Below are 12221 nucleotides of genomic sequence, written 5' to 3'. Positions count from 1 at the left end.
AAAAGTATATATAACAGGAAAATCCCTTATAGAAGCAAGAGGCAACGGGAGTCACGACAGCGTCGTCTGCATGGCGTGGCGGCCTTCTGGCTTGGGTCGGCACGGGAGTCAGAACAGCGTCGACGCGAGGGAGGGCAGTCAGCGGTGCAAGGAGGTTAGATGGAGGTCTGGCAGTCCGGCACCTGGCGGATCTGATAGGGGGGCGGCTCCAACCCTGGCCGTGGCCGGAGTGAGGACTGGGGAGACGGAGAGGACGAGCGGCGGCTGGGACGGCTTCTACCGGAGCGGGGAGAGCTGGTTTTTTTCTTTTAGCATCCTGTGTCGCTGCTTCATAGATTGGGCTGTTGCCTATACGGCAAAACAAAATATGAAATGTATACTTTCACCCCTCAAATGTGCTTAATGGAAATGAATCCCCTCTCAACCTCAAAACCGCATATTTAGACCCCCCTCAAACGAGGAGCACGCAGCCAGCTGAATTGTGCGCCTGGATAACTACACGTCCGGAGAACCGCACCTGGGAGCTACCCTGCAGACACAGGTTTCACTCCCAGTGCATCGTGTCTTGGCTGGAGGTTTTCCGGTTCTAGCTGCCGGAAGGTGACAACATGCTGGACATGCTTTGGACCGCGACGGAGCATGTTGATGATGTGCCCAACATCGTAGTTGGCACATGGTTCATGAGATCTAGTTTTGAGGGTCTCGACGTGAGAAGTGCAATGGTGAAAATGGTTCATGCTTTCCACGCATGGTTCAAGAGATAAATCATTTAATCTTACTAAAAATACAAATAGCTATCTGCCCATCCTCAGTTACGGGGTAATAAAATCTCACCGAAACTCTTTGATTGCGACAAGTGGCAGTGTGCTATTTGCAACAAACAAAATAGATGGGTAACCATATGTACTCCTTAATTAGTGATTCCATGGATCAAATACAACAAAACCTTATCAAACCAACAAATCATAAAAAAATGGGTATGGCTATTTTTGTGGGAATTTTCGAAATTAGGCAAAAACAAACAAAATCAAGCTAGAAAACGGGGGTAGGGACTTCAAATTCATGATCAACCAAAGCTCATGATACCAAGATGATATAGGGTGGAACCCTAGTGGCCGATATTTCACGATTTGGAGGGGGATTCCCTAAGAACACGAAGAACACGAGGGAAAAAACGAGACGAAACACTCAAATTGACTTGATCCAATCACACATGTGCTAGATCCAATCACAGAGAGAGATCACAAAGGTCCAAATCCAACAAAGGGGGATACATATGGGTAGCTAGTTCATCCCTAGATGGAGGTCTTGAATCCATAAAGTGTCTTCCCACAAGGGGGTTTTGAATCCACTTGGGGGATCTTCTCCGAGGAGGCCTTGGTATCTAATGGAGTAGGGGTACAAGTGGATGAGCAATGCTCTATCTCCATAATGAGCTATTATAATGCTAACCCTAAACCTAGGTGGAAGAAGAGTATATATAGTCAAGGGGGTGAAGGGGTACAAGGGCTTCAGCCCAAGTCATTGTGTGCAGACAGACGTCGGACGTCCAACCGTAACCGGTCGTCCGGTGGCTCGCGATGGTCCGGGCGTTCGGTAAGCCTCGTACTTCCGAAATTTCAGCTCTATATGGGTCCGGTCGGATTTCTGGTGCGGGTCGGTCGTCTGGTGTAGCGGTCGTCTGGTGGACCTCGGTCTTTTGATGTTTCGGCTCTGGTCAGGGAGTGTCGGACATCCGGAGGGAGCCGGTCGTCCGGTTGTTGGAGGGTGTCGGACGTCCGGTCCATGTCGGTCATCCTATCGTTGTAGCACTCGCTGGCTGGTTCATCTGGCCGGTGTGGCTTCCAGTCGTCGGATGTCCAGTTGCTGTAGTATTTTGGCAACTCCTTCGCTTGGTCGTTGCACTTAGTGGCCTCTCCGTCTTGTCCATTGGTCGTAGCATCTTCGTGTCCCTCATCCAGGTACCTGACCATACATAGGGTCTCCGCTTTAGGTAGTAGCCATGTCTCATATGCATCAAGTGGTAATTCGAAGAGTAGCGAGTTCACCTTAGCTTCAATAGCCTTTGATCGAGCTCTATTCATTGGTCCATGTGGTGGCGTGGTAGGCGAAGGTAGGTCCATGGGGATGACCATAGGATCCTCCGCGTCAACAAGCCTAAAGTTTGCTGTAGTACATATATTTGGTCAATTAGGATTAGACTGCACAATAATTAGGAACACCGAAAGTGGCATTTTGGTACAGCTTAGGAAGCATCATGATTCATAACCCAACTCTGGAGTATGTGCTTAATTGCATGTATGAGGGTCAAGGGTTGGTTCGCAATTTATTCTTTGCATTTCGAGCTGCAACATCACTACAAGTCAGTTCATGGCAAAGCTACTGATGTTGGTGCTGGTGCTTGGGGTGAGCGTTTCTTTTAAGACAGTAGGTGTTAAGAAGTCAAGTAACAGTTTTGCCTTTGATTAAGGTTAGTTCAAACTGCAACCAAGTCGATCGGACCTTCTAGCTAGGAAGATTGACAGTTTCAGGTTTTGAAAGTACTAGCTAGTTCAGTGTAGCAGTTTTGCAGGGTTCACATTTGGCCGCATCTGATGACAAGAGAAACTCTAGACAAAGACGAGTTCTTCGGATCAATTACACATTATTACGAACCAAATCGGTGGCATTCGTTTCACATTTTTGCACATTTCTGTATGTACCGCAGCAGTAGCATAGCATACTCTGACTAAAGAGGAAGTTTGGTTTGCAACTAATTTCCTCCTCTGCACATTTTTGCACATTTCTGTATATACCGCAGTAGCGTAGCATAGCATACTCTCAAGCTTCAACATGGGATGAAAAGCTGCACATAGCCACCCAATTCATTATTTGCCTAAAAATTGTAGGACACTACGAACAAAATAACTAGTCAACAACCATGTCCACTCCACTAGCTCGCGTGGATATCGTCCCTTCCGCTGACAATGAGCGCACCGCATATGCAGATTCACTACTGTACGCACAACTTTTTTTAAGGTGTACACACAACTTTTGATGATAAAGGCAAAAGGCACATTGATATATTACTACTCACCCACCCACCCACCATGCATGCGTATTACTCCCTTCATTCCTAAATATAAGTCTTTGTAGAGATTTCATCGTGGACTACATACAGAGCAAAATGAATGAATCTAAACTCTAAAATGCATCTATATACATCCGTATGTGGTTTATAGTGAAATCTCTAAAAAGACAAATATTTAGGAACGGAGTGAGTACTAGATTATGGTTATGCTTGTAACCGATGTGATGTTGTCAATGATTCCTCCTAGCTTATCCTCCACCAATCGTATCAGATTCCACCGTGCATGACCTGATGCTCGCATTGAGTCAACATAATTTGCCGGAATAATGCTATATTTGGTCCCACCAAGGCATGCCTATTGACAAGAGTAGGTGACGGCCAGCACAAAGCTGAACTCGGGGGCATGCATGAGGATGCACGTGCATGGGGTGGCAACGTGAGCTTATTCCTGTGAGGAAAAGGCAGTCAGTTAAAAACCCAAAGTTCACGTCATACGTACCTACTGTCTAAGAAGGCCGATGCATCCTAGGAACTGCGACTGAATACTGAGCTCAGATATGAACTCGAATGGCCATCAAGTGTACGCGTATTCTTTTTTTGCGGGTAAGTGTATAAGTATTTATATATAGTATATTGTTGTAGTTGGACAAGCACGCAACTTCAACAGTAAGGGCATCTCTAATGGCGACCCGCAAATTTTCTCTCACATCCGTCCGCTGACATGGATACGGGAGACCGCTATCCGACCGCAACAATAAGAGCTCAGTTTTTTTTCTTCTTTTGCAACCCTAGCCGGCCCTCCTCCTCACCCCCTCTCCTCCTCCCTCCCTCGCCGCCGCCTGAGGCAGCCGTCGGGCAAGCCCGGGGCGCCAAGGATGGTAGCGGCGGGGCCTCGATTGCCCTGCTCATGTGTGGGAAACCCCGGATCTGGAGCGGCGGCTCCATTGGCAAGGCACGGCTGGCTAAAAGCCGTGCAGGAGGTGGATCTGGTATCCCGGCCGCGCGGGCGGCTGGATCCGGTGGTCGTTGGCGGCCGGCGGCGGCTTCTTCGGCGGTTGGTGTGCGCGATCTGGCGCGTCCCTTCCTCCCCTGTTCGGCATGCAGGCCAGCCTGGTCGGGCCGCGCTTCCTTTTGGTCACTGGTTTTGTACATGAGGTGTTGTTAGTGGAGGAGATCTAGTTCAGGCGAAATCCCTGGCCGGCCATGACCGGCCGCGCCGACGGCGACGCCTGAGGGCGCCGTTTCCCTCCTTGGAGGCATCGGTATGGACTGATCTCCTCACATCACCTTCCCCTAGGTTTCCCAGGCAAAAGCCCTAACTCTGTTGGGCGGCGACGGCACTCACGGCGACGTTCCCTTCTTGAAGGTGCCGCTTTGGGAACCTTGGGGTTGGGTGGCGCTTGTGGGTGGTGGGTGACAGCGGTGGTGCGGCCCTTTCCTAGCATGGATTTAAGTCCGTTGCTTGGAGATGGAGTCGCGTAGGTGGAGGTCGTCGGCTGGCGTCATGGTGGCGTCAATAGCAGAGGACCTGCCAAGTCTCGCTTAGGTGGAGGTCGTCGTTTCGCGTCGTGGTGGCGTTGATGGCGGAGGACCTGCCAAGGTTGTCACCTCAATCTGCTCCGAAGATGGACCAGCGGAAGATGGCGGCGACGACACATGTGAGTGCGTCAGACCGGTTTGAGGCCCGGACACGGCAGATCGCTCGGTCGGGTCCTCTGGATTTAGATGTTAGGCTTAGGTGAGAGGTATGGGTATGTGGCCCAGTTTGCACCCCTTCATCATTCGGATAGGAGTAGCGGCAGATGCTGCCAAGATGGCGGATTCAAGCATATTATTGTTATACTTTGTAAGATCCTCAAGAATAATCAATAAAATGGCTATATGCATCTCCCAGATGCAGAGACCGGGGGTCATCCTCCTTTTAAAAAAAACTAACATCAAGCTTTGCAACGCCACCCATCAGGCGAGTTGAGCGATGCAACGTCGAAAGCAGTGTGAGCAAAGCGCCATATTCAATGGGAGCGGGGCCATGCACATGCAGGTGGTGGTGACAGCGTGAGATTATTCCTCGGAGGAAAAGGCGACTAAAAAGCCAAAGCGGAGCGTGGTACCCACCTAGCCTGTTGAAGGATCCGGGAAACTGTGACCAGTGGCAGTATTTTATGAGAAAGTAGCAATGAGCGCACCATCCCTCGTAGGCAGAAATCACAGATTTGACCTGAGGCAGAAATTAAATCACAAACTGACCTGTTCAGGAAAAAATTTTACTCTGCTGACCCTTTGGTGTGGCGCCCGACAGCTGGGCGCCGCACCCTAATGTGCAGCGCATTTCCCTTAGGCGTCGCACATCCTGCCAGCGTGGCAGCCCTGGTCCAGTTGCAGCCCCACACGCACCTGTGCAGCGCCTAAGAGCTAGGCACCACACTTTGACGTGCAGCGCCTAGCCCTTGGGCGCTGCACAGTGACTTAAGCGCGGCCGCCCTAGCCCGACCAGGCAGTTCTTCATCTCTCCGCTCTCTGGACAGAGAGCAGCGGCGGCGGCGGCGCCCCCATCTAATCCCCCACATCCCTCTCAGATCTGAAGATTTGATCCGTGGATTCGATCCCCAATCCATCCTACTAGGTAAACTCTTCCCTTATCTTTCTTTTGCTCTGTAAATTTGTTGTCATTCTAGAGATTTGTCCATGATTTGATGGAACCCTTGATTTGTTTGGTTTGCTCGATTTAGGATGTGTATTCATATTGGTAGTACCGTAGTGTTATTTATTAGTTCACAATATATGATTCTTGTTGTTGAAACCCTAAATTGTTTAGTTTTTTTAGATATATATGAGATGCCTATTTTTATAGATAACTATGAGATGTTGATTTTTGTAGACATATATGAGAAGTTTGTTTAGATATATATTAGATGAACAGTTTATTTCAAATATTAGATGTTGAGTTTATTTGAAATATTAGATGTTTAGTTTATTTGAACACATATGACATATTCATTGTGTGAGAAGGAGATGTTAAGATTCTTGTAGTTGAACACATGTTATATGTTTAGTGTATACCGATATTTGAGATGAAGATGAACTTTTATATGTTTATTGTTTGAAAATGTAAGGATGGTTTGGCTTCTGGACGATGTCTACGACGTGCAACACCGGGCCTACATGATGCGCGAGAAGGATAAGGTAATAATGAGTAATCTAAATATTTTGCAAATTTGCCTTTAGTTGAAATTTACATGCCCTAAGATTTGTCATTACTTGTTTTTTGCAGAAGCTTGAACCTCTGAAGATTCCGTATCACGGGGTCTCTGGTCCTGCCATGCCTTACGATGAGCGGTACACATCGTACATCAAGCAGGCAGGACTACTCCCGTGGATTCTGTTGGTCAGCCGGTCCACGCCGAATCTGAACGCTCCACTGGTGTCCGCTCTTGTTGATCGGTGGAGGCCAGAGACCCACAGTTTCCATCTTCGGACCGGGGAGATGACCGTGACGCTCGAGGATGTCTCGTTGATCACCGGTCTTGCTATCAACGGGAGGCCTCTATGTATGAGCACCGATTCTGATGATTGCTCTTATCGGTATGGCTCCTACCGAGGCTGAGGATGGTGTAGAGGAGGGAGAAGAGAAGAAGAAGAGGGAAAGGAAGGCAGCCGGAGCTGCTTTCACGTGGATTCAAAATAACTTTGCGACGTGCCCTCCGGATGCAACTGATGATGTGATCCAGACACATGCTCGTGTGTATATGTGGTACATTGTGTCGAGGACTTTGTTTCCTGACTCCACTGGCAAGAACGCTCCATGGATGTGGCTGAAGGCGTTGACCGTCTTCGATAGCAAATGGAGATGGGGTTCAGCGACTCTTGCCTACTTGTACCGACAGGTAGTTGGTCTGTTTTGTGATCAACTCATTTATTCTTTAGCAATGCAAGCTTGCTGTCAAGTTAACATTGTTTTTCTTTCATATGTAGCTGGATGATGCGTGTTGCAGGATCACACCTAGTGCAGGCATTGGTGGTAATCTGCTTCTACTTTCTGTATGGAGCTGGGAGCGTCTGCCTATTGGACGCCCGAAGAGCGTCAGGTTTGATCCTTGGTATGCAGATGAACATGACGAATTACGGCGCCCCACGTGGGCTTACAAGTGGGATATCGTTTCCGAGGTGACGAACGATGTCAATCTCATGTACCAAAAGTACATTGCCGAGTTGGACAAGATTACGCCTGAGCAGGTAAGGAGGTCATTACTTTAGTCCTTTCTCATGCTTGCTTGAAAAATAGTTATCAAATTTGCATTGTTGCCCTGTCCTTAGGCGCTGCACTACTTCCATGACGATCCAGAGAGCCACAGTTGGCTTGCATCACATCCACAATACTTACAATGACTGCAGCATCACAACAATTTGAACAAACACAAATTTTAAGCCGACGAGTTCATAACTTAAGACAATTCAAACATTACTACGACATGGTTCACGACACATTCATTACAAATGACAAATGGCAGCTTGCCCTAGAAGATAGTTCACCAACATCTCACATGCCCTCACAACTTCATGACACATTCATTAGAAAATAGTTGACGACGAGTGCACTGAAGCGAAGTCCCTACTGAGTAGAGCGAGGCCATTTCCCCTTCTTGTCACGTGCCGAGTCCTTCTCTTGCGCCTCGCGAGCCTTTGCAAGCTTTCTTGCCCTCTCCTCCTCACGAGTAAGTTTCGCTTGGCGTGCCCTCTCCTCCTCTCGTTTCTTCCGCTCCATCCTCTCCTTCTGACGACGCTCTTCCTCCAAGCCTCTTCGAAACGATTCTTCGAACCGTCGTTGCCGCCTAAGACAATCTGTGTATTGGTCCTTTTTCACATCTTCTGGCACTTCAAGATCTATCCACGTGAAGTACTTGCATAGAGGAGGCGGTGACTGCATAAAAATTTGTTGTTAGTGTTGACACACATTTGAGAGTAACATTTTACTTCTCGAGCTTACCGGTGGTTGGTCATAGGCGTTAGTTGGAAGTGCACGATCATAAGCATAGTTCGGGCATACAAAATATCTCCGCCCTTCCGTCCATGCTTTCTTTCGGTCGGTGGACACCTTCACCTTGCAAACATCTCCACACCAACAAGGCGGGATGTTGACATCTTTCTCCTTCACCTTGTCCAAAGATGTGTCCTCCCACTTGTTCGGCATGTCTTCTTGGTTAGCACATGGTGGCCTCGTCATGGAACTGGATGAAGCCATGCCTACAAAACCGAGAATTACTGGTCAACCCTAACCCCCACTAGCAAAGAAATATAACATCATTCAACACAAATTTCCAAATCCTATCAAAATCTAGGGTTTCCCCAAACTAGCAAGATTTGAGCAAATGTGACAATTCCTATGGATGAAAACGAGGGGATCGGAGGAGATTACCTTAAGGAAGGGGTTGGCTTCGAAATCCACGGTCAAATACTCCGGATTTGCAAGATTTGAGAAGGATTTGAGAGGGGGGAGAGGGGAAGAGAGGAGGGCCGCAAGTCTAAGGGTTTGGGTCGGGTGGGGGTGTGTGGGGTGGGGGTGGGAGGGAAGAGAGGGTGGGGCCAGCCCAAGTGGAACACAGGCTGTGCAGCGCCCAAGAGCTAGGCGCTGCACATTACAGGTGTGTGGCGCCTAGCTCTTAGGCGCTGCACAGGTGCGTGTGGGGCCGCAACTGGAACAGGGCTGCCACACTGGCAGGATGTGCGACGCCTAAGGGAAGGGCGCTGCACAGTAGGGTGCGGCGCCCGGCTGTCGGGCGCCACACCAAAGGGTCAGCAGAGTGAATTTTTTTCGTGACCAGGTCAGTTTGTGATTTGATTTCTGCGTGAGGTCAGATATGTGATTTCTGCCTCCCTCATATGTTCTCTCCACTAGCTCGCGTGGATATCACCGTCCATTTCGCTGACAATGAGTGGTGGGTTTGCTACTCAACATCGATATATTTTTGTTACGTTTAATTAATCGAAAGGCGGTTAGCCCGTTCGGAAAAAAGTATGTTGAGCACAGCATAGCGTGGGCCTCTATGCTATAGCTAGTTTGGTAAATACATGACAGGATGAAGTTTTGTGGAACGTGGAAAGTTAACAATGCCACGTACTTTGCTCAAATAATTTTCATACATCCCTAGATCATAGTATTTCGTTGACGCCACCAACCATCTTTAGTTCGGCTCAGACTCTACTAAAACATTCAACAGTCCACACCATTTCTCCTTGCTTGTTCCACCTCCCAGTCCGGACGGAATGAGAGGTAGACTAAGAACAAGCCTCCTGGCCATCTTCCGCAGAATCTGCAAGGCCTTTGACGCTGGGGATATTCTCATCTCGTGGCTGATATGTGAGCTTGACCTTCAAAACATCCCCATCCTCATCTCGATACTGATATGCAAGCTGCGCAGTGGGAGAAGTGCAAGCCACCGCCTCTTCATCGCTGAAAAGAATGCCATCGCCAACTTCTCGTGGCTGACATGTAAGCTGGGTATGGCCATGTCTGCGGATAATTCGCCTCCTGCACCTGCGGAGGACGGCTCCGCTGGCCTCTCAGATTTCCTCACTGGCATTCTCTTCGATCTCCTCTTGCTGCCAGCTTATTCCATGGTGTTCATCATCATGATGTTCTTTGGCGCCTGTTTGGTTACAATGGCAGCGCCCGTTGCATTCATCGTTGACATGATAGCCTCCCTGCACCACCACACAAAATCATGCAGTCGCCCAACCACCTTCTTCCACCACAAAAAACGATGCCGTCGCCCAACCATCTTATGTCATGGCCATCGCGTTCACGTCCTCACATCTGGCGGTGGCCACCGGTGTAGTTTACTCCCGAGCTGCCGAGCTTTCATTGTCAGAAGAAAGGTGCGTGTGTTATCAAGACCTCCACACCATCCAGGTAACGTCATGTGCTTTTAATCCAATAAATCAATGATGATGCCATCGATTCCTGAAATTGGAAAACTTGTTATCTTATGCTTTTCAGAGTCGCAGCAGGAACGTAAATACAGAGGAGTGACATTGTTTCTGTTGTTTGTCATCACGTTAGCCTTTGTTGTACCACATAGAATCGTCCATCGGGTATCCTGTCTATCTTTCTCACTAGTCAACATAAATAGATAACTCTAAACTCTTCAAAAATTTCACAATTCTTTTCGACAACGAGTTTGCAGGTTGGGGATCGATGTTCCTCAGATGCCAGCTGCAAGTCGGGACTATCTTGCCGCAAGTGGACTGGAACTGGATGCACCAGTAAAAGATGTGTCCGAACAACAGTTGCTAGCCCGTTCAAAACAGTTGTATGTTTTGTTGTGCACTTTTGTTTTGCCATTTGATTATTCTTTTTATCCTGACAATTTGTTGATACTATAGATATCACTCACTGGCCATGTACTACACATTATCAGTAAAACTATCAAGTATACCACAAATAACGTAGATACAAACTGGCTTGACCTTACATCAACTTCAACATAAATGGCTATGTGCATCACATTAATGCAGAGGCCGGCCGGGTGTTCCAACCTCCTTTTTTCTGAAAAAATAAAACATAAACTAGCATGTATTCCTGAGTCCTAACAAAGCTAATAATACGAATTCACCAGGACAACTCACTGCCATTCAACAAGTATGCGCTCCTCACGACGCACAACTCATTCTCAATAACGGATATCCCAACCATCACATTGTTCAACCAGGAAGATTCGGTCACAGATCAACTGAATGTAAGAGAGCCACTCCCGCTTGCCAGTTGATTCTGAAATTTTCGCGCTATGATTCTGAATGGCATGCACTTTTTGGCAGAATGGCGTCAGAGCACTGATGCTTGACGTATACGACTTCCGGGAGGACATATGGTTGTGCCATTCACTCGGAGGAATGTGCTGGGATGCCACCGCCTTTGTGAGTGACCAGAATTGTTCTCTGAATGGATGGCCATTAAAATGTTTCAGAATCATATATCCTAATGTGACCAGTAACTATTTACGTAGGAGCCTGCCATAGGTACCATGAGGGAGATAGAGGCCTTTCTTGTAATGAACCCGTCAGAGGTGGTGACACTCATCCTCGAGGACCATGTCAAGTCTAACCGTGGCCTCTCCAAGCTGTTCATCAAGACAGGCCTCACCAAGTACTGGTTTCCGGTATCGAGGATGCCACGGAACGGGGAGGACTGGCCCCGGGTCAACGACATGATCAAGCTGAACCAGTGTCTCCTTGTCTTCACCTCCAACCGATTCAAGGAGTCAAGTGAAGGAATTGCGTACCAATGGAACTATATGGTCGAAAACATGTGTGAGTTTAAGCTTCAGACTTTTATTCTCTTCAGTTAATTAATGTCTCAAGATAAATATGATTTGCTCTAGTAGTTTACACGTTCGCCGTCTCTTATCGCAGATGGTGAAGTCGGAATGAACTCTCGTGCCTGCCGCAACCACTCGGAATCGGCTGTCCTAGGCGACAGAACTAAATCATTGGTTCTTGTGAACTATTTCCGCATGCCGCCGGTCCAAGGGACATCATGTATGGAGCACTCACGAGGGCTCATGGAGGTGCTCCACACGTGCCATGCTGCTGCCGGCAACCGTTGGGCTAACTTCTTGGCTGTGGATTACTACAAGGTTATGCCAGCAGCTGCTGCAACTCAGTAGGACATGCTAGAATCTTGAAATACTGAATCGAAATAAGGATTCGTTGGTTGGTTGCCTAATTTCAGCGAAGCAATGGCCGGGGCGTCTTCCAAGTTATGGACATGCTCAATGGGATGTTAATCTGCGGCCATGATGATGTGCATGCTTGCGGCAGGCGGACAAGTCCACCCTTATCTTGTTGGGTCGCGCTAACTGCCACACGTGTGGCAGGAAGGGAGATGCACCACACATCTCTAATGTAAACAGATTGCCACGTCATCGCATGCATGCATGCAGGAATCTTTTTGGATTTTCAGTTTTTAAAATGTTTTATCTCTTAAACAAAAAATCCGATTGAAAATCCGTTTTCACCATTAAATCCCTCGCGATGAGATCTTCAAAACTAGATCCCATGTTGATATGTTTTGATGAAATTTTTTTGGATTAAAAGTTGCCATGTCTATTGCATATGAATTGCCATGATGTTTACACTGAAGTTGCCATGATATGTT

At 47.9% G+C, this 12221-nt stretch overlaps 1 protein-coding gene across 1 annotated transcript; it reads left to right on the top strand.

Moving 5' to 3' along the window:
• The first annotated feature begins 9331 nt into the window (after positions 1-9331).
• Positions 9332-11972, top strand: LOC119361605 (PI-PLC X domain-containing protein At5g67130-like). The gene is made up of 7 exons (XM_037626736.1): positions 9332-9721; positions 10252-10377; positions 10684-10803; positions 10883-10981; positions 11071-11374; positions 11477-11700; positions 11796-11972. Exons 1-7 carry the CDS (start codon positions 9332-9334, stop codon positions 11970-11972), a joined length of 1440 nt encoding a protein of 479 aa, XP_037482633.1.
• The last annotated feature ends 249 nt before the right edge of the window (positions 11973-12221 follow it).

The sequence above is a fragment of the Triticum dicoccoides genome, chromosome 2B (genome assembly GCF_002162155.2).
Source record: "Triticum dicoccoides isolate Atlit2015 ecotype Zavitan chromosome 2B, WEW_v2.0, whole genome shotgun sequence".
Classification (NCBI taxonomy): Eukaryota; Viridiplantae; Streptophyta; class Magnoliopsida; order Poales; family Poaceae; genus Triticum; species Triticum dicoccoides.
The sequence above is the reverse complement of the archived record's forward strand: the minus strand, read 5'-3'. Positions and strand labels throughout refer to the sequence as shown.